Raw genomic sequence first — 23,192 nt, forward strand, 5'->3', positions numbered from 1 at the left:
CCTTTCCAGAACAATGACTTTCACTATGGAATTTCCTGATATCCGCCTATCTTCTTTTATAACCAAAAATAGAACACTCATCAGGTTAAATATATTAATAAAGACTGGAAATGAATCGGTGTAAGCTATGAAATGATGTAATATGTACAATAAAGACTACTCAATCTGTAGGTCTAATCAAAGTAAATAATTAAGCCTGATTAAATAATTACAAACATCTGTATATAATTGGTTATATAGTTTTGCTATTAAAACAATCAAAGGCCCATTTGCAGAGTCAAAACACGCTAATGCTGGGTGATAGGCCTAGGAAACATTTACATTTATGTTTTCAGTTTTGGAAATAAAAATCAATGTTTGATGATTATGTTCCATAGTGAAGTGTATACTTTGTCAATGCCACCACTAACCAAGTATTCTGTTTCCTTCCTGGAGGTCCATCTCACAGATATTACTTCTTTCTCTAGCAGCGACCCAGTGTAGCTTTCTTAATTGTAATTTTACTATTAAGCAAATTACTGACTATGAAGACAAGGGTATGTGCCTACATAATTATAGCCTGTATGCAACAGAGGACCCACTTCCACCATACAGCTGAAAAACTGAACTTGAACACAGTGTTTCACTCATACCAGAGAAATCCTAGTTTTATTTTTATCCTCTATGTGTCTTGTATTTATTTGTGTGGCAAAAACAGCTTTTTTAATGTGGTTGCAATATGTGTTGTGCTTTCCCCCTAGGCTCCTCCCAATATTCAAGAGGCTGATGCCAAAATGGATCGAACTATGCAGCTACATAGTGAAGATTCAAGATGATTAACCAAAAAGCTAAACTTATAGACTCCATCGTATGCACATAATATATAGAGCACTTGAATCTGAGAGAACCTAACATGACTACACTATGTATGTGCCTCTTTTGTTTCCCTTTGTCTTCATAGATCTAAAACATGACAAGATGGGAGCTATGAATGAGATGCCATATGGATTTAGTTCCTGATTTTTACTATCTACTAATTTTATATTTGAAATTTGCTATGCTATTTATCTTTGGTTTACAAGATGTTCATGTACTTTTAAATCAATTCTCTGCTTCCATCTTCTTAAAATTACTGTTTCTATATCAGGCCTCAACCACTTGTGGTTCTTCAGGTGTTGTGAAACTAAAAGCCCCAGCATGCTCTGCCAACACATATCCAACCGATAGCTAGTAGGGTATGCTAGGACTTGTAGTTTCACAACACCCGGAGAGCCAAAAGTTGTTCAGACCTGTTCTATAAACTTTGGGAAAAGGAAAGTCATGGGTGGTTTAACAATAGAATGGTATTCTTTCTATGCACGTCTTAACATTCATGTCTGTCTGATATATATCTTCTCTCATTTAATGATGTCATTGTAGTCTCTATACTTTAGCTTGATATATGTTCATAAGACTGTGAATCCTATAGTCTTACATTACTGTCACTGACGAATGTGGAAGATTTTGTCAAGTCAAATAACTAATTACGTAAAGATTTATTATATGTCTCTGAATAATACATTTTTCCCTTTCTCGGGTGACCCATTTAGCAGCGCAAACTTGCAAACTTCTCCGGGCCAGTCCAAGCATATTTTGCCTCCCAATTATTACAGGTGAACTGGTGGGTATGCTTAAAACCTGACAATGGAGCTGTAGTTATGAAATCCCAATCCTTTGGTTCATTATATCACTATCTGAGTGGGATAGGGGATTACTTATCCAATTTCCCAATTTCTGGTCAAAGACTTGGATGAGAGCCTGAAATATAAATGTCTTCTAACTATATTTTGTGATTCTCCTTTATGTTTGTTTAATGTAAAAATTAATGGGTTAATTAATAAAAATATTCTTGCTACAGGATTTGACCTAGCTTGTATGATGGTGCTCACAGAGCTCACAATTCAATATAATGACCATTGATTCTATACCCCATAATCCCTTTATCTTCACTAAATCTCTATTATTCTTACTCAGGCGTGATAATCCGTTCACAGTACAATAAATTAAACAAGGGTGGAGCCTTGTGGAAATGAATGTGGCATCACTGGGAATCAAGGCCAGGTCTAGACTAGCAAACACAACCCCCTGAGTATTATTACTTACCTTTATTGCTTTCTGTATGTTGATACAAGAATCTCTTATGGTGGAAAGTAATTTGTTAAATCGACCCATTTCTTGGACCAACACAGTATTCATACTTTGAGCATAAGTGGTTGGATATTTTCTCATTGCTGCTTCTGTGTCAAAATTCATAGGAAGTTTACTTAAGATATCAGCTGATACCTCATATACAGTTTCATCTGATGATTTTCCGACACCTCCTGAAGTCCGTGACTGCATATAAGCAATATTATCAGTGTATTTCAAAATGAAAAGATAGAAAGTAGTAGAAGTGTTCAGTCTTTTCTAATGCACTTGTGTCTCTTACATTTTTTGTATTAAAATCACATATTTCAAAACAGATAATGAAATAGTAATATATAAAGCTATTAATATTATATGCTCTGTTTTTGACATTTTTCCAATTGTCACCAAAGAACTGGTAGCACTATGGCTGCCTATATACATAAATTGTATAAGAGATATTTTCTAAGATTATATTATATGTACCATTTAAATTTGAACACTAATAAGAGCTTTTTTATAAAGTGTTTTATAAGTTTATAAAATGTAAGAATTTATCTTGAACAATCATTATGTGACAGTTGTGTTATATTTTGACCAGAAGTGCAATGCATAGGCATCAAACATTACAATTAGATATACTCACAAATAAGACATATTTATATTTAAGAGATCTCATAAATTTGAAGAGCAAAACAAAGCCAAAGTGTGAAAGTGCATCCATTTCCTACACACAGAGGAGAAAGCAGTTTTGTACAACAAACCAAAATAATATTCATAACAATATAGGCACTAGGAACAAATGACATTTCAGAAGCATGGTGTTCCTAGTGAGTTATCTCAGTCACTTGTTCCTAATCTAATATCCATTCAGACTACAAAATGCCTCTCTCTACTGTCTGTAAGCCATAGAAGCACTTTAATGATGCTAAACAGAAAACCAATTTCCCTGCTATCACCACAAAGGTTTCACTTTTATTTTTTTTTACAAAGGATGTTATCCTATAAAAGTAGAATAAGGCTAAAAGTGTGTAAAATACTCTATAAAATGTACATCAAATGATGTAACAAAAATAAAAATGTTGCATGTTGTAACATGAACATAAAATCCATTTTTTTTCATAATAACGAACAAATAGGCGAGCCTTAGAAACCTACAAAATGACAAAAAAGTTGTAAGGATAACTTCACTCAAAGCTGAAAATTAAGTTTGGGGAAGGGAGGTGCTCTTTATGTTATTCTATAATACAGAATTTACTTATCTGCATTCTTCCCAATCCAGTGGGTCCAGTTATGTCTGTAATGACCAACAATAAAACGATGATCTTATTGATTATGTTGTTTGCCTGTTTTTAACAGACAGTGGTGTGCTAATACCCTTCATCCATAAACGTCCTATACATGTATGAAGTTCACAGAGTCAAGCAACATGTCAGTTAGAAGAAAGGTTGGCCTCATCAGGAGTGACAAAAACATTGTTGGACTTGCAGACATCGGGGTACAATGAACCTCCGTATTATTCAGTAATTATTCTGATCAGTATTGCTGTTTAACATATTGAAATCCATCCAAAACTGAAAATTCAGCTTGGAGTGGATTTCAATATTTTAAACAATAATACTGAATTACAATAATTACTGAGTTGTCCTTTCACAGCAAAAATTAAATGGGGCAAAAATGCAGCTCTAAAAAAAAAGATTAATTAATCTAATTAATTAATTAGAAATTAAATTTACTCCATTTTTTTAAAGGGACCTGTCAAATAAATATCTGAAAATATCAGGGATTTTCTATGCTCCCTCCACTGGGGAGATAGTAGAGTAAAAGAGTGCATGCTGTATGGAAGTGCGCTGACTCAACAGTTGGCCCATATATATGGGGAGGGGGGATTCAATTGGCCACATTACTGCAGAAACTAACGCGGCCTGCGCTCTACTACCGTTAATACAGTCATTTTAACCCAGATTTCTGCTCACAGCTTCGGTAATAATGCACACTATTACCATAGTAATGGTAATAGTGTGCAGGTTGAGTTACTTTTGGCAGCAACACGGCTAGTTGAATTCTCCCTACACTGTTATGCTTCAGCCTTTGTTTTGCATGCTTCCTACTGAGCCAAAGGTGCACAGAAAAACTCAGAATTTGTACACTTACATAGTACAAGAGTCACTATGTAGAAACCAATTTATCTGAAAATTAAATATTAAAATTATTCTTAAAATAAGGTTCACTTTAAAATGATAGGATTGAGCACTAATAAATTGTTTATCATTTTAAAACTTGCTTTATATTAATTTTATTTTTTTAGCCTTATACACTTCTAGAGAGAATAGCCTGCTCTGATACCATACACCACACCACAGATCTCTAACTAGGAATCACATCCAACAGTGTTTTGAAGTGAAGTAATCCACCTTCTAAGTTTTAGTTGAACATAACACATAATTTATTGCTACTGTGTCAAGAGGTAACTACATAATGACATTTTCATAGTTAGTGTTTTCTACTTCATTACATGAAAAATATTGTCAAGATAGATTTTTTTTTAATACAATGTAAAATTAAATATAATTGAACTTTGTAATGTATAGGGTTGTATTTAAAAAGGTCAACTTTGATTATATTACATTTGATTATAATATTTTTACTATTTTTCTGTTAATATGTTATTTACTGTAATCATAGTTTGGCATTTCTATTCACAAGAACAGACTTCTGGGAAACTAAATGTATGGCATCTGTTATAATCCATGCTTTACTCCTTGTGTTCGTACAGCTAATCACCCACAAGCCCATTTCACCTCTGTTAATGCTGGTCACTGCAGCATAGGAATTTTTAGTTAGTATGTGAAGTGACATATATAAGGCCTAATTGAAACAGTGGGAAAAGTTTGAGTTATATTTAAGCTGATATCTATACTCAACCTATTTTGCTATGGAAAGTATGCAAATAATTAAACTAAATAAGAATTAGATCAGATCACAACATCAACAATGACATCTACAGGCTATAAAGTGGTACTTTCCAACATGCTAGAAAACAATAATAATAGAACAATAAATATAGCCTGAACATTTTTTTTTAATAACATACATTTCAAAGTTCATTTACGCTTAATTTGAAACTAATAACAAAAGTTCTAAATTGTTGATATTTCGTTTTTTAAACAATATTCACAAGAATGCGGATTATTAATTTGCTAGGGAACCATGATATCACTGAGGTACAAATTGGCTAAAGCAGTATTCATGCAAATGTAGCCTCAACTCAAATGGTGCCTCAGCGATATCACATTTGTATGTAATATACATATATATATATATATATATATATATATATATATATATACATGCACATACATCTAATCTATGTGGAGACGTATGTGGGGTTAGACGTGTGTGATTTCTGCACTAAGTGGGATTTTCTCACAAAGTGGACGAAAATGCACAGTTAGACAACACAGCAACTAATCCTCATCTTTCTTTTCTCTTTTCATCTTCAGGTATGTTCATCCATGCTGCTACTACTGCTCTGATCATTATTCTGTGAATTTCATCCCTGCAATCTGTGTTTAAGTATGTTCATCCATGCTGCTACTACTGCTCTGATCATTATTCTGTGAATTTCATCCCTGCAATCTGTGTTTAAGTATGTTCATCCATGCTGCTACTACTGCTCTGATCATTATTCTGTGAATTTCATCCCTGCAATCTGTGTTTAAGTATGTTCATCCATGCTGCTACTACTGCTCTGATCATTATTCTGTGAATTTCATCCCTGCAATCTGTGTTTAAGTATGTTCATCCATGCTGCTACTACTGCTCTGATCATTATTCTGTGAATTTCATCCCTGCAATCTGTGTTTAAGTATGTTCATCCATGCTGCTACTACTGCTCTGATCATTATTCTGTGAATTTCATCCCTGCAATCTGTGTTTAAGTATGTTCATCCATGCTGCTACTACTGCTCTGATCATTATTCTGTGAATTTCATCCCTGCAATCTGTGTTTAAGTATGTTCATCCATGCTGCTACTACTGCTCTGATCATTATTCTGTGAATTTCATCCCTGCAATCTGTGTTTAAGTATGTTCATCCATGCTGCTACTACTGCTCTGATCATTATTCTGTGAATTTCATCCCTGCAATCTGTGTTTAAGTATGTTCATCCATGCTGCTACTACTGCTCTGATCATTATTCTGTGAATTTCATCCCTGCAATCTGTGTTTAAGTATGTTCATCCATGCTGCTACTACTGCTCTGATCATTATTCTGTGAATTTCATCCCTGCAATCTGTGTTTAAGTATGTTATAGGAAACTGTTATCTGTTTAAACTTAGGTTGGCACAGTCTTTTATTGCTGCCTAATTTATGATAGGTATCTGGCCTCTATCCTTTCCCACAAATGTTTTCTTTTCCTTTGATTAGCTGACCAATTAGCACATCTGTAGTGTATTCCTAAATTAGACTGACTACATCTTAGTTTCATTCTATGGGGAGACGTATGTGGGGTTAGACGTGTGTGATTTCTGCACTAAGTGGGATTTTCTCACAAAGTGGACGAAAATGCACAGTTGGACAAACATTGGACTACATTTGACTTGATTTAACTCCCAGCAATAAGCAACATCTGCCACAGCCTATTTCAGCACTACTTGTCTATTTATATGGAATACTGCTAAGAGGTAATTCTTAAAATACCCTTGCTTTTTGCTTTTACCCCCTTTTATCACAATGTTTCACAAATTGCTTTTCTTAGTCTCATTTCATGGCATGATCTTTAGGACTGTGTCATCTTTCACCCCTCCACCAACACACAAATTTGTTCATATTGCACCTGCATTACTCCACTCACCTCTATTTAACACCCATGAACTGTTGTCCTATTTATTATCTCTAACAAGTACAGCCTCCACCTGTCGCCAGAAAATAAAAGGCCACACATCTTACAATCCCCTTGCCTATCTTTCGCTCACTCTGCTTCTATTAGCTGGTGATATATCACCTAATCCAGGTCCCCCACACTCCTCACACACACATACATCAGAACACTACCGTTCTATAGCAAACCTCAAACACATCACCTGTCTCCCCTCTCTTCCCAAGTCCTTTAAATGTGCCCTTTGGAATGCACGCTCTGTTTGTAACAAACTTACCTCCGTTCATGATCTCTTCCTCTCAAAAAACCTCAACCTTCTGGCAATAACAGAAACATGGCTTATGCAATCAGACACTGCCTCACCTGCAGCACTTTCACATGGTGGCCTCCATCTCACCCACACCTCCAGACCTGAAGGCAGACAAGGAGGTGGGGTTGGACTACTTCTCTCCCCACAGTGCACATACACAGTTCTACCAAATGTCCCATCACTCACGTTCACATCTTTTGAAGTACATGCTATTCGCATTTTTAATCCATTCTCCCTACGTGTTGCGGTGATCTATCGTCCCCCTGGAGCACACCAACAATTTATTGAGGATTTCTCTGCATGGCTCCCTCACTTCTTATCTTCAGACATCCCCACCATCATCATGGGTGACTTCAACATCCCCATTGATAACCCACCTTCCAAAGCTGCTTCCAAACTACTCTCTCTAACATCCTCACTTGACCTCTCCCAGTGGATTGAATCATCTACTCATAAGGATGGCCACTGCCTTGATCTTGTTTTCTCTAGACTATGCTCAGTTTCTAATTTTATTAATACACCCTTCCCCCTCTCGGATCATCACCTTATCAGCTACACTCTCACCCCCACTGCTCTAACCTCTCTACTGTCTAACTCAACCAAGCCTCCTCATACTCGTAGAAATCTGAATTCTATTAATCTTCAACAATTTTCCACCTCTCTCCAACACCTTCTCTCCCCTATCTCTACATTCTCATCCCCTGAGATGGCAGTACCTCATTTTCACCTAACCTTAGCAACGGCCCTTGATCAAGTGGCTCCAGCGACACTTCATACTACACGTCGACTTCGATGTCAACCGTGGCACACCAAAGCAACACGAAATCTTCAAAAACTGTCCCGTAAAGCAGAACGTCACTGGCGTAAATCTCGAAGCTCTAATGACTTCTTCACATATACTTCTGTCTACCACTCCTATCGAAATGCTCTGGACACTGCAAAACAAACATACTTTCAATCTCTTATCTATGCTCAGGCTTCTAACCCCAAACGCCTTTTCAATACATTTAATCATCTTCTCAATCCTCCCACCCCGAACCCTCCATCTACTATCAGTGCTCAGGATCTTGCTTCCTACTTCAAGGACAAGATTGACAAGATCAGACTAGAAATGGTATCCTCTTCCTCAACAAGCCATCAGCTCATTTCCTTCCCACTACCCTCTGACACCCTTTCTTCATTTGACCCCACAAATGAAGAGGAAATTTCTACGCTCTTCTTATCTTCCTACTCTACCTCCTGTCCTCTTGATCCTATTCCCTCGCAAATTGGTAGATCCCTGTCTTCTGTGCTCATTTCACCTCTAACTCAAATCTGTAATCTCTCACTCTCTACTGGCATCTTTCCATCACTATACAAGCATGCAGTGATTACTCCTATTCTAAAAAAACAAAACTCCGACCCAAACTCTCTCTCAAATTACCGTCCCATCTCTCAGCTCCCTTGCCCCTCCAAGCTTCTAGAGAGACTTGCCTACACTCGCCTCACACGCTTTCTTTCCGCAAACAACCTGTTGGATCCTCTTCAGTCTGGCTTTCGTTCTCAACACTCCACAGAGACTGCGCTGACCAAGGTTGTTAATGATCTGATCACTGCTAAGACTGAACGCCATTACTCTCTCCTAATTCTCCTTGATCTCTCGGCTGCATTTGACACCGTTGACCACTCTCTTCTCATACAAACACTGCAATCCCTAGGTCTTCAAGACACAGTTCTATCCTGGTTCTCATCTTACCTCTCTAATCGCTCTTTCACTGTTAATTTCTCTGGAGCCACCTCTGCTCCGCTTCCCCTATCAGTTGGAGTACCACAAGGCTCGGTGCTAGGTCCTCTGCTGTTCTCTATCTATACCGCTTCTCTTGGAAATCTAATAAGTTCCTTTGGCTTTCAGTATCATCTCTATGCGGATGATACCCAAATCTATCTATCCTCTCCTGATATCTCAACATCTGTGTTGTCCCGTGTAACTGACTGTCTTTCTGCCATTTCATCTTGGATGTCCTCTCGTCAACTCAAACTTAATCTTTCTAAAACAGAGTTAATAATATTCCCACCCGCCAACAAGAGCATACCTGACATTTCTATCTCTGTTGATAACATGACCATAAATCCCACCCCACAAGCTCGCTGCCTAGGTGTAATCCTTGATTCACGCCTATCCTTTGTTCCCCACATTGACTCTATATCTAAATCATGTTACATACATCTAAAGAACATTTCCAGAATCCGCACATATCTCACACAAGACACTGCTAAAACCTTAATTCATGCACTAATCATCTCCCGCATTGACTATTGCAATTCCCTCCTTACTGGTCTTCCCAAAAACAGACTCAAACCCCTAAAATTTATTTTACATGCTTCGGCAAGACTGATTTTCCTTGCAAATAGCTATTCCTCTGTTGAATCACTCTGTATGTCTCTACACTGGCTGCCTGTCTTCTACCGAATCCAATATAAAATACTTTTACTAACCTACAAGGCCATCAACAAAGCTGCACCAACATACATCTCCTCTCTTGTCTCAAAATATCTCCCAACTCGGCAACTCCGTTCTGCAAAAGATCTGCGTCTCTCATCCACCCTCATTACATCCTCCCATTCCCGGTTACAGGACTTTTTTCGGGCTGCACCCACTCTATGGAACTCTCTCCCTCGCACAATAAGACTCTCCTCTGTTCTACAAACTTTCAAGCGTTCTCTGAAAACCTACCTATTCAGACAAGCTTATAATATTCCTCAACCACCATCTTAACCTCACTACCTTTAGCCTGTTACACAATTTCACACAAGACAACTACCCCCAGAATAACATTGTTGTGTGACAGGATCATTTAGCTTATGAGTCACCCTACCTTTGCAGTCTGGCTGGGCCAAGATGCAAAATGTATACTTAACCTCATGTGTCAATCTCCCATTGTCCCATAGATTGTAAGCTTGCGAGCAGGGCCTTCTCACCTCTTTGTCTGTTTTACCCAGTTTGTTTATTAGTTTATTACGTTTGTCCCCAATTGTAAAGCGCTACGGAATATGTTGGCGCTATATAAATAAATGATGATGATGATGATGATGATATATATATACATGCACATACATCTAATCTTCAAGCGCAAAGGACACTTGCGACAGCCTACGGTTGCATGGGCGGATATGGGAGGGGAATGGACATATGTAAGTAATCAATATACAGTTAGGAGGTGCCAAGCTCTGTGCACGCAGATTCAAAAGGTATGTGTTTTTCTGTCATATCCCTTACACTAGCTACAGGTCACTGATAGTGACAACGGATGTGTATACATGCTAGAACATGTGTTTGCAATCTGGAGCAACTGTAAAAATTTATTTTATGTACAGTAGACATCCAATGTATTTCATTGGGGGGGGAAAATGTGAAAACATTTTTTTGTTAATTTTATCATTAATGAATATATTAACAGGTGACGATAATTTAATATTTGTTTCAGTGTGTTCTGTTGGGACTTTATATTCAACATATATATATATATATTGGACATATCCTGCAATTTATTGTATCTTTTAGAGCAGAGTGTACCTAGACCTGTAGTTTCTTTAGATCTGCTTATAGCTGAATACGGACATGCGTATTCTGAATTACATGTAGTTTTTTACTTTTTTTTGTAAAAAAATAAAAGAACGTAATTTACTTTCATTTAGTGTGCCTTAATGAATCAGGCTCCTAAAGCCTAAACTATAGAGTGCTTAACTGAAAGAATAAGTGCAAAGTGAAACATGACAGTGTACGAACCTGTTTGTCTCTATTAGCATACAAGCAGGGCCTGATTTAAGAAGAGAAATTGGGCGTACGCAACTTTTGCATAGTTCCGCCTATATTAAAATCCAAACGTTTCTTAAGATACATTATAATTTGAATAGGGCTGGAAATCTGTGCATGTACTCTAAACAGAGTACTTGAATCAGCCGCATCTGTGTGAACACATCCTTACTGTACATGGCAACATTAGTCCGCCCCTTCCCTCCCCAATACCGCCTCTGAAGACGTAAGGGGTCGTAAGTGTCAATTGCGTGCAGATATGAATTCCATGCAGGAATTATTTTAAAGTTTCATTATTTAATGTTTGCATTTAGTAGTCCTTTAATCTGCCACTGCAAGACTTCACTGTATAAAAATAGAAGTCAACTATTATAATACTGTACAGGATGCTTAAGTGTCAAAAAAAGTACATTTTGCTATTTTTAAAGGAGTTGTTTCATCAAATATGCATAATTTTCCATTTAGGTATTAACTGACACTATAATCTACGCTAACAAGATTTTGTTGTGGTTCTATATTTATTAAAGGAATTTGTCACTTAAATCTAAAAAGCTTTTTAGTCAGTCAGTCCCCATTAAAGGGAAGACAGCAGTTGATAACAAAGGATCTCTTGTATTTTTCACTTGTAACCTATTTAAAGTGTGAATGTTCCAAAATTATCAAGTTGCATTAATCTAAGAATATAACCAACAGATAATTGAAATTAATGCTTTTGTTAATTATGATTATTATATATAAATACATATCAATATATCAATGATGATAAAGAGAGGGGAGGTTCATCTGCCAAACAGTAATGCAGGTGTCCTAAGGTGAACACATGAAGGACTGAAACCCCCTGTGTAGCATAAGTGCAATTAAAGAAACATGCAGATTAAGGTTTTCTTTCTGTTACAAAAAAGCAACTTAGGGCCCCCGACTAGCATTCCCAAAGGGGTAAATGGCCGAGGCTGGGTGAGGGCAGCATAGACAGATGGGTTCCAGACATGGTTATGCTCATCAACGAGAGAGTAGTTGCTTTATTAACCTTTTATGTTGTTCAATAGATTTGAATATGAACAGATCAACTCCTAATAACATAGAAACCTCTTGACACCATAACGTGAATGATGAAATATACACCCCAAAGATACATGAAGATACATATAAAAAGTCGCCATATTTTTTTTTTACTTACACTGCTCTCAGTCTGAAGAAAAAAAATAAGATCACAAACAAAAATGTTATTTTAAAAATAAAATGACTTCAGCAATTTTAAAAACAAATATTGCATGAGATTTGGTATAAATTGAACTTTGCATACATATTTGTAAATACTACTTCTGAGAAATACAAAACATTTACTTCTGTTTTACAAGAAGGCCATGTGCAAGTCATGATTCTTGAAACCTAATTAAGCCTGAGTTAATATCCAGCTATTACATTTGAATGATTTTCATTAGCATATCCAAATCATGAAGAATGTAATAAAATGTTTTAATTATGATTGGGACATTTATTAATTGTAGGTATATGGTGACCCTTGGAAGATTCAAGTTAATCCATGCCATCCTACACTAACTTATTCAGTCTTCAGCCTTGCATATTGTTACCACTTTAATTAAATAAAATATTATACATATATATATATATATTTTAGTCCCTTAAAGGCCATGTTCACCTTTAAAAAGATTACCACAATCATAATCTAGGTACTTATTTAGAGATAGGAGCAAAGCTAGCTAAAGGATATAAATTTGCACCTGGACAAACCATGTTGTGATACATGGGATGCAAATGCACCTTTATTTATGCAGGGAAAATACTGCCTGCTTTTACATGTAGCATACAAATACAGGGCAGCTTTAATTTTACACTGCAATTTACAGCTTCAACAGGACATCCTCTGTCCCATTTCTGTCCGTACATTTTAAATCTTAGCTTCTTGCAAGTGCAACCTGAGTTTGCAGAGTTGCAAAATTCTATTTGGATTTACTCCTGAGGCTCATAATTGATAGGACAAAAATGAAAGTAGGTAAGTATGTGTCTGTTTCCCACACACTGCATTTCTTGACATCTGTACTTTTTTCCTGTAATTTGTTTTTCCTGAATGCCATTAGAAATGTCCTTACTCTGTATACTCAGTCTAGCAACAGACACATTGACATCAGTGTGTTTGGGGCTAGTGCATGCTGGCAGGAGCAGTATAAAAACAGCCCTTATGTACCAAAGTCTAGAAGTGCCGAAACGCCTGTATTTGGTAGTGTGAACACCTATAAGCAAGACAAGCATGGCACTTTGGATGGATGTCACTTCTCTAGTGTGTTGCAAATAATTCTGGAAAATAGAGGGAGACTCCATTCTGATTGCTGCAAATTGCCACCAAGCACATTTCACTCATACAAATAATCAAAACCAAGTAAAATAGTATGGGAAAAAGTCATAAAGAAGTAGGCATTAAGTACTTATTCATATATAGCTAATAAGGTTATTTTATTTATAGATGGCTTTTTAAAAGTTGCCTAGGGAGGGAGCAAAATATTATAGATCTACCATTTTCCCAGAGCCCAAGGTGCTGCCATGGTTAGTCTGAAAACTGACAGGGCTGTGTGACGTTTGAAGGAGAGCATGAGGGGGAGGATCAGAGAAAAGCTGTAATTACAGGTTCTCATTGGTTCTCTCCCTCACACCTGCATTCTGCAGCCATTTCAAAGTGGTGAACAATGAACTATTTCATTCTGGGAACTCTGAGCACAGAGGTGTTGCAGACACAAAGTATAATGGTTACTCAAATCATCTAGGGAACCATGCAGGTATGTTGACAAGTGTGGCATGACAAAAGATGAACAATTGTGCAAAAGAAAAATATTTCCACTGCCCCACTGTATATATTATTATATACAGATCCGCAGCTCACCTTATTTACATTTACATAGCACACTTTTTACATAATCACAGCAATTTCCTTATTATATTTTTCTTTAGTCTCATCTACACTGAAAGATATCATTCAGTAAAGACTGAGACTTAGCTGACTATAAAACTGAGCACTGTGTCATGTATCAATAGATGGCTGAGAAATGCAGTTTTAAAAGTAGATCCATTTTGAGTTAGAAGAGAACTGATTTTTAGTAGCATACCTGAGTTAGGAGGATACTGTCAAATAACTGCTGTGTTTCTGATTGATCCTTGGTAATATCAGCATTAGCATTCATCCCAAAAATCTCAGGGGAAGGGTTCAGTGGGAGGTTCTTTGTGTAGTCAATGTAATGATTGTACTGCAAGAAAATAAATGGTCAGTGCTTTAGTGTCAATTTATATTCATGAGTTTAAAATAGCTTAAAGCCCCCTCCCCATCATCTCCTTATTATCTCTGACAATCTCCTTGAACTTTATTTTTGGGAATTTGCTCGACTGATCTAAATACTTAAATGTCCATTACTATATTTGGCAACATGATTTAATCACTGACTATAGATCATTTGTGAATGTTTTTAGTAATAAAATGACTGATAGGTAGCACTAATTGTAGTTCGTATAACAAAACTCTAGTTTTAATAAGGTAAATACAGCTAATTTGGGGAATGCACAAAATTATACAACACTGTCTATGTGTTGTAAAGCTATCCTTTGTCATATATGACATTTTTTTTAAACATAGTAAACACTCTTGCTAAGGAAATAAATTGGATTCTTAAAGCTTGATTACATTTTCTTAATCTCTGTACTGCTTTATAATGCATTGGATGGAGTAGGATAAAACATTAATATACTGACATAGTCACAGAGCACATAAAGAAGTAGTTTTTATGGATAGTGATGAGTATCTATTTGTGTTTTTAAAAAGGAGCAAAGGATGTGATATTTGTAAATATTCGTGGCAATGACATTTATGTAAGGGAAATTTGAACAATATACAAACTTATATTCTTTAAACAAACATTTTGTTATGAGGAGAAAAGGACGATTATTTCATACAGATACTGACATGATAAAGTTCATGAATGAAAATGCAAATGCATGGTGCAAACACCATTGTGTGATGCTGTATGCATATTTTTGCTGAAAATGCAAACATTTTTATGTAGACGCATGTGAATCTGAAGTCCAAGATGGAAGCGTCTGTGAGCTAGGTGTATGCATTAACATGCAAAAACATGATTTTATTTTGTGGGTTTTGATTATTTACATGATATAAAGCAGTGGAGAAAGCCCATTTATGGGGCACTCCCTATTTTTCTTCATTGAAAAGGGACTTTAATTTTACATGTATTCATTCCCATTAATTAGGATTTCTCCTACATCTTCAAATGTGAACTTTTACTAGTAAAATTTAAATTAATGATGAGGTGGTTAAAAGTAGCTGACTGGACACTGAAATTCTGTTTTCACACTTTCCACCATGCACATTTTCAGACTAATCTGTAACAGTGCTCATCCAAACACCAGTGTATACCTCCAAACTTTACCAATTTAGACAGAGCAGCACTGACATTAAGACTCTGTCCCATTATCCCATGAGAAGGAAAGTTGAGAGTTATGTCCCGTTCACTACCGGTGTGTGTGGCTTTCAAGGAGTTCTTTTAGGGGAGGAGAAGGGGCTGGGGTAGTCCAGTGTTGGAAGTGCTGTGCACACCCCGTGACAAACAACCACACCCCTTCTCATATAACAATACTGAGAAACTGCCTGCCTCCCCCTAACCTGTTCTACACAAAGAAAGAAGCAGATGGGAAATGGGCAGTGTCGGACTTGCCCGTGGAAATCACTGGTGGGCCCCAATGTCAGTGAGCCCCTGGCCACATACAGTGAAGTAGAGGAATCATAATTTTGGTGGTGCGTCATGTGCCCCCGCGAAAGTCAGATTTGCATCACCCACATGGAGTCCTCTCTGTTGGCAAGGAAACCTATTATCAGGGCACTGGTGCTGTTATATGTAATAGGTGTCAGCAGTGTTGGTGGTAGATGTTAAACCACAAGAAGCTTTTAAACCAATTTGTTTTATTTCAGAAGTTGTTGTAACACATGATATATACATATATACAGTTGCTCACAGTTGGTACTGACTGCAACAGACAGGCAGTATGACAAGCTTATGCCGCTAATTAACTGAGACTTAATGTCTGAACTTAATGTCTGTGCATGCTCAGTAGAGCGATGTGGACGGCTGGAGGATACCCCACTTCCTGACTTCACTAGATCACAAGGGACACCACTACCAAGATGGGCGACTTAATGTAGCACTCCATTTTAACACTCTCGAAATGAGATTAATGTTGCTGCTGGTTGGCTGAACAGGAGGACAGAGGGCAGAGCATTAAACCTTTGAGGTCACAGGTCACGGCTGCGCAAAGCAGGAAGTAACAAGTGGGGATGAAACGCAGAAGACAAGGAGCTATGAAGAATAATAGATAAGAGCAGCAGAGGGGTAAGATAAAGGCACAGAAAAAGTAAGGGGGCAAAAAGAAAGCAGAAACCAGGGATATAGTAAAAGTCATGAGGATCATCATCATCATCTATTTATTTATAAAGCACCACTAATTCCACAGCACTGTACAGAGAACTCATTCACATCAGTCCCTGCCCTACTGGAGTTTACAATCTAAATCCGCTAACATACACACACACAGACCGAGAGAGAATAAGGGCAATTTTTAATAGCAGCCAATTAACCTACCAGTATGTTTTTGGAGTGTGGAAGGAAACCAGAGCACCCGGAGGAAACCCACGCAAACACGGGGAGAACATATAAGCTCCACACAGATAAGGCCATGGTCGGGAATCGAACTCTTGACCCCAGGGCTGTGAGGCAGAAGTGCTAACCACTAACCACACAAGATACAGAGAGTGAGGTTCAGGTACGGGAAGACAAACCGAAAATAGATATATCTTTAAATATAAAAACACTGTATGTATATTTTATTCCAGTATCTTACAGTGATTTTTTCACCTTGTACACTTAAAGCATGCTGGTCATGTTGCTGAAGTAGTTATTCATGTAGACATTTACTATGAGCCCTCAAAGGACAGCAGGGTAATAACTTAGAAAGACATCACAAAACAATACATATAGTCAAAATGGTGCATTTTTCTAATGAGCTTTGCAGACCTCTTGCAAAACATAATGTGACTTGACGATTATCTTCAATAATAAACTCAACGGGCCTGAGTCATTAAGGAGAGCAAAATATAAAAAGGGAGTAAGTTTACACCTGGGCAAAACCATGTTGCATTGGAGGGGATGTAAATTTAAAATGTTGGGACAGATTTATACTTGGGGTAGGACATGTCCTAGATCAACTTTAAATTTCAGTGTAATAATAAAGCTAGCAAATATTTGTGTGCTAGATGAAAAAACAGCCAGTATTTAACTTATGTGCAAAATAATAAACTAATTTGCACCGCTTAAATTGTAACATGGTTTGTCCCAGAGAACATTTACTCCTTTTTTGCCTTAATGACTCAGGCCCAGAGGGATGGGAAGAGAAGATTATGGAGAAGGAAAGGAACTGCTCATGATCCAAAACATACCACCTCAGTGAAGCATGGTGGTGGTAGTGTCATGGCATGTATGGCTGTCAATGGAACTGGTTCCCTTGTATTTATTGATGATGGGACTGCTGACAAAAGCAGCAGGATGAATTCTGAAGTGTTTCGGGCAATATTATCTGCTCATATTCAGTCAAATGCTTCAGAACTCATTAGACGGCGCTTCACAGTGCAGATGGACAATGACCCAAAGCATACTGCAAAAACAACCAAAGAGTTTTTTAAGGCCAACAAGTGGAATGTTATGCAATTGCCAAGTCAATCACCTGACCTGAATCCGATTGAGCATGCATTTCACTTGATGAAGACAAAACTGAAGGGAAAATACCACAAGAACAAGCAGGAACTGAAGACATTTGCAGTAGAGGACTGGCAGAGCATCACCAGTGATGAAACCCAGCGTCTGGTGATGTCTATGCGGTCCAGACTTCAGGCTGTAATTGACTGCAAAGGATTTGCAACAAATTATTAAAAAGTGAAAGTTTGATGTAGGATTGTTTAGTTTGTCCCATTACTTTTGGTCCCTTAAAAAGTGGGAAGCACATATAGAAACCATTGTAATTCCTACACTGTTCACCTGATTTGGATGTAAATTCCCTCAAATTAAAGTTGAAAGTCTGCAGTTAAAGCACATCTTGTTAGTTTCATTTCAAATCCATTGTAGTGGTGTATATGTTAGGGTTCTGTTCACAACCACTTCCTTAATTACAGCCATGGAGCCAGACATGTGATATAAACGTTTAAACTGTTTATTGCAGTAAAGTAAAGTCCAGGTAAGGCAAAAATAAACAGTAACAGTTCAGGCTGAATGGAACAATGGATTTCCAGATCTTGGCAAACAAGCAGTTAATAATAAAGAAATGCAGCAGATGACTTAACTGAAACCAGTTTATAGTAGCAGCCAGAAACATGCAGGTAATCCAGGAACAGAGAGACACATGAACAGGCTAGGAACATCACATGAACAGGCTAGGAACATCACATGAACAGGCAAGAAAACTTCAATGACCAGCAAAGGATACAGGAATCAGCAGGCACATATAGGCCACTGACAGGTGTGGAGTGATTAACTAGCAGTGCAAGTTAACCCCTGACCGGAAAGGCTGAACAGCAGTACCCCAGGAGAATCACAGGCACTGCAGGGTAATATGCACACAGGAAAACTAGGCAAATAATAACACAGGGCAAAATGCACACAACGATACAAGGCAGATCATAACAGCAGGGTAATATGCTCACAGGAAAACAAGGCAAATAATAACACAGGGCAAAATGCACACAAAGAAACAGGGCAGATCATAACATAGCCCCCCCTTTAAGGAGCGGATTCCAGACGCTCCATACATGCTCCTTTCAGGTTTTTCTCCTCTTCTTTTTCTTTTTATAAGATCTCCCTGGAGACACAATTGGGCTCTTCTCTAATGGAGTACAGAGAAAACCCCATTCTTCAGAAGCAAAAGAATTGGCAAGTTCGTCCACTAACACTCTAGTATCCTCCAAAAATTCGCTTTCAGAGTCCGAGTCCCAGCCTAGAGTCGGAACAGAACTGTTAATTTTATGAGAAGATGGTGAAATGCCCATGAAGCCGGTAACCAAGGTTTGTTGTTTGTGATTGTTCTTTTTATTTTTTGAAGATATAGGCTGACCAATGGAAGCAACAGACATTGATGACTTGTGAATAAGCTTAGGTGCAGAAACACAGGCTGGAATGGAAACAGAAGAACTAAGACCAGGAAACTCAACTGTTGATGGAGAGTACTTCTTGCACACAGCGTTAACAAAGTCCATGGTATTATGGATAATGGGGTTATCGGAATTTAAAAGGGAGAAGGCCCAGGTCTGTGGCTCCCCTCTAAAATTCATGATCATAGAACCCACTTGGTTAAATTGGCTGGCAAAGTAATCTGGCGAGTCTTGAAACAGTTTCATGGAAAGCTGAAGAACCGAAATAAACTGTTTGATGTCTCCATCAAAGAAGACTGGAGGAGGCTCTGATGACTCGGAAGAGGCATCTGGGCATTCTGGCTCACTAGGAAACTCTGGGGAGTCTTCAACTTGAGCAGCAGTCTCTGGAGAATCCCTCACTGGGATGGCAGAGCATAAGTCCCCGACTGGGACGTCAGAGCAGGAGTCCCCCACTGGGACGGCAAGCTGGGCACATTGGATGGATTGCCCAAACTGAGCACACCACTCGGACTGGACAGCACTATGGGGAGCCGCAGAGCAGACAGCACTGTGAGGAGCCGCAGAGCAGACAGCACTGTGAGGAGCCGCAGAGCAGACAGCACTGTGAGGAGCCGCAGAGCAGACAGCACTGTGAGGAGCCGCAGAGCAGACAGCACTGTGAGGAGCCGCAAAGCAGACAGCACCAAGTGGTAACTCGGGCTGAACCGCATGCACTGGCAACTCGGGCTGAACCGCATGCACTGGCAACTCGGGCTGAACCGCATGCACTGGCAACTCGGGCTGAACCGCATGCACTGGCAACTCGGGCTGAACCGCATGCACTGGCAACTCGGGCTGAACCGCATGGGACAGGGCCCACTCTGGAGCAGACTGGAGGGACAGGGCCCTCTCTGGAGCAGACTGGAGGGACAGGGCCCTCTCTGGAGCAGACTGGAGGGACAGGGCCCTCTCTGGAGCAGACTGGAGGGACAGGGCCCTCTCTGGAGCAGACTGGAGGGACAGGGCCCTCTCTGGAACGGACTGTAAGGGCAGCGCCCCCTCTGGAACGGACTGTAAAGGGACCGCCCCCTCTGGAGCGGACTGTAGCTCAGGAACAATGACAGCAGCTTGTGACTCGGAACTGGAGGCCGCGGCTGAAGACTTGGAACCGGGCAGGACAGTGGCAGGATACTCGGGTGCAACAACTGCAGCAGGAGACTCAGGACCGGACACAGTGGCAGCAGGCTCCAAGCTGGAGGCAGAGGCTGGCACCTCGGAGCAGGAGGCAGAGGCTGGCACCTCGGAGCAGGAGGCAGAGGCTGGCACCTCGGAGCAGGAGGCAGAGGCTGGCACCTCGGAGCAGGAGGCAGAGGCTGGCACCTCGGAACAGGAGACAGAGGCTGGCACCTCGGAACAGGAGACAGAGGCTGGCACCTCGGAACAGGAGACAGAGGCTGGCACCTCGGAACAGGAAACAGAGGCTGGCACCTCGGAACAGGAGACAGAGGCTGGCACCTCCGAACAGGAGACAGAGGCTGGCACCTCGGAGCTGGTAACTGGGGTTGGCAAATTGGGTCTCATGCCAGGGAGCAGAATAGGTGAAGCACAAACAAATCCAGAATACGGAGAAATAACAACAGAAGATGGTTTGGTAGGTTGTCGTGGTCTGCGGAGAGGACAGGCTTGCAAGAAGTGTATATTACTTGCACAGTAGAAACACAGTTTGTTGGTTATTCTGCGCCGTCGCTCCGCTTCGGTCAGGTGGGGGCGTGGACCACCTGTGAACCGGGCATCTGTTACACTGTAGTTGTTAGTTAAATGCAAATTTGTCCTAGTACTATTAAGATGTGCTGGCCAGGGCCGCCGAGAGGGGGGGGGAGCGGGTACATTTTACCCGGGCCCGGCCATGCCAGGGGGCCCGGGCCGGGCCCTCTCCGCTAATTAAATTTTTTTTTTTTTTATAATTTTCTTTTTTGCGATTTTTATTTATTTTTATTTTTTTTCCCGCGGGGGGGGGGGGGGGGGGGGGTTATTCGTTGGTGGGGGGAGCTGGAAGAAAAAAAGAAAAAGAAAAAAAACGATACTCACGTGATCGCGCGGCGCCGTGTCCCTCCTCTCCTCTTCTCCATTCACACTGACTGCCGGGCGTGACGTCATCAAGTCACGCCCGTCAGTCAGTGAGGAACGCTGCAGCCAGCATGAAGAAAGAAGACAGAAGAGGAGATAGAAGAAAAGAAAGGAAAGAAGTTGACAGAAGAGAAGAAAAGAAAGGAAAGAAGTTGACAAAAGGTAAGTAAAGAAACGGAGAGGCAAGGGGAGGAAAACAGAGATGGACAGTACTATAAAGAAAGGGGAGAGAAAAACAGAGGAGGGAAAAAAAGCAGAGAGCCACAGAGGAATTAAAAAAAAAGTGGGAAAGAGGAACAGAGGAGAAAAAAAAGGAGAGAGGAACAGAGGAGAAAAAAAAGTGGGAAAGAGGAACAGAGGAGGAAAAAAAAGTGGGAGAGAGGAACAAAGGAGGAAAAAAAGTGGGAAAGAGGAACAGATGAGGAAAAAAAGTGGGAAAGAGGAACAGAGGAGAAAAAAAAGGAGAGAGGAACAGAGGAGAAAAAAATGTGGGAAAGAGGAACAGTGGAGGAAAAAAAGGAGAGAGGAACAGATGAGAAAAAAAAGTAGGAAAGAGGAAGAGTGGAGGAAAAAATAGTGGGAAAGAGGAACAGAGGAGGAAAAAAAGTGGGAAAGAGGAACAGTGGAGGAAAAAAAGGAGAGGAACAGAGGAGAAAAAAAGTTTTGGGGGCTATTGAATGTTGGGGTGAGTTTAGGGAGAATGAGGTCTATTTATTAAATGTGACTGAATTATTTAATGGCAGTGATGGTTGCAAGAAATAGGTACTGCTGGGGCTGTTTGCAGGAAGTTTATTTATTAAATGTGAATAGTATTATTTTAATGTTGGGGCTGGAGGAAGGCCTAATTATTAATTGTGGGTGCTATTGATTTAACGCCGGGGCTGGCTGTAATTTTCTAAATGTAGCCATTTTTTTTTCAAAATAGGTCCTTCAACATTCCTGGATCCGGACAAGCCACAACTAAAGAAACCAGCAGCCACAGGTGGAGAAAGTGAGAAGAACAGGTAGGAGAGAGCAGCACAGTGTGTGAAATGTTGTGATTCTAGTAGGGACAATACCAATTTTTGGTGAATGTTGTGCCCAATGTAAGGTGTAGGCCAAGACTGAACTGTTTGTGTACACACTGCATTGTTTGTATACTACACTGTGGTGGTAGATGTCCTGAAAGTCAGGAGTGCTTGAACATATGTGACGCTCCGGCGAATTGAGAGCCTAGTGGTTTTTATGTTAGCCACGCCCCAATGGCACGTTTGCCACGCCCCCAAATGCATGACCACACCTCCCAAAATTTTTGCACCGCCGTTTGGCTAGCCACGCCCCTGAATGTATGATCATACACTACGGCGGCGCAAAAAAATTTTGGGGCTTACTTGAATATGAGGGGGGCCCCATGAATTTGTTGTACCCGGGCCCTGAATTCTTCTTGGCAGCCCTGGTGCTGGCAGCACAGTTTCAGCAGCAGACAGAGTTGGCTGAAGCAAATCAACAGTATTGGATTTCAGAGAAACAGATTCTGATAGTCTTCTGAGTGGGTCCAAAAGTATAGCAGAAAATTGAGCCAGCTGAGAGCGTAACAAAATTATGTCAGTTTGCAGACACTGAAGCAGAGGCTGTTCAGCCATTTGTAGAGCAGACATGTTTGCAGGGAGAAAACAAATGAAATCAATTGCAATGAGAGTTCCAGGTAAAATCTGAAGCAGGGTTTTTTTTCACAGGACTCCAAGGCTTGCTTTTTGGCTGGTCATTCT

The 23,192-nt window shown here is 39.6% G+C and overlaps 1 protein-coding gene across 1 annotated transcript in view; it reads right to left on the reverse strand.

The window, feature by feature from the left end:
* The window catches only part of DNAH7 (dynein axonemal heavy chain 7), a 379,127-nt gene that overhangs the window by 35,112 nt on the left and 320,823 nt on the right, over positions 1-23,192 (reverse strand). The window contains 2 exon segments of the mRNA XM_075181345.1: positions 2,122-2,352; positions 14,246-14,383. Of these exon segments, the coding sequence (XP_075037446.1) occupies positions 2,122-2,352; positions 14,246-14,383 (369 nt within the window).

Source organism: Mixophyes fleayi, chromosome 7, assembly GCF_038048845.1.
Source record: "Mixophyes fleayi isolate aMixFle1 chromosome 7, aMixFle1.hap1, whole genome shotgun sequence".
Taxonomy (NCBI): Eukaryota; Metazoa; Chordata; class Amphibia; order Anura; family Limnodynastidae; genus Mixophyes; species Mixophyes fleayi.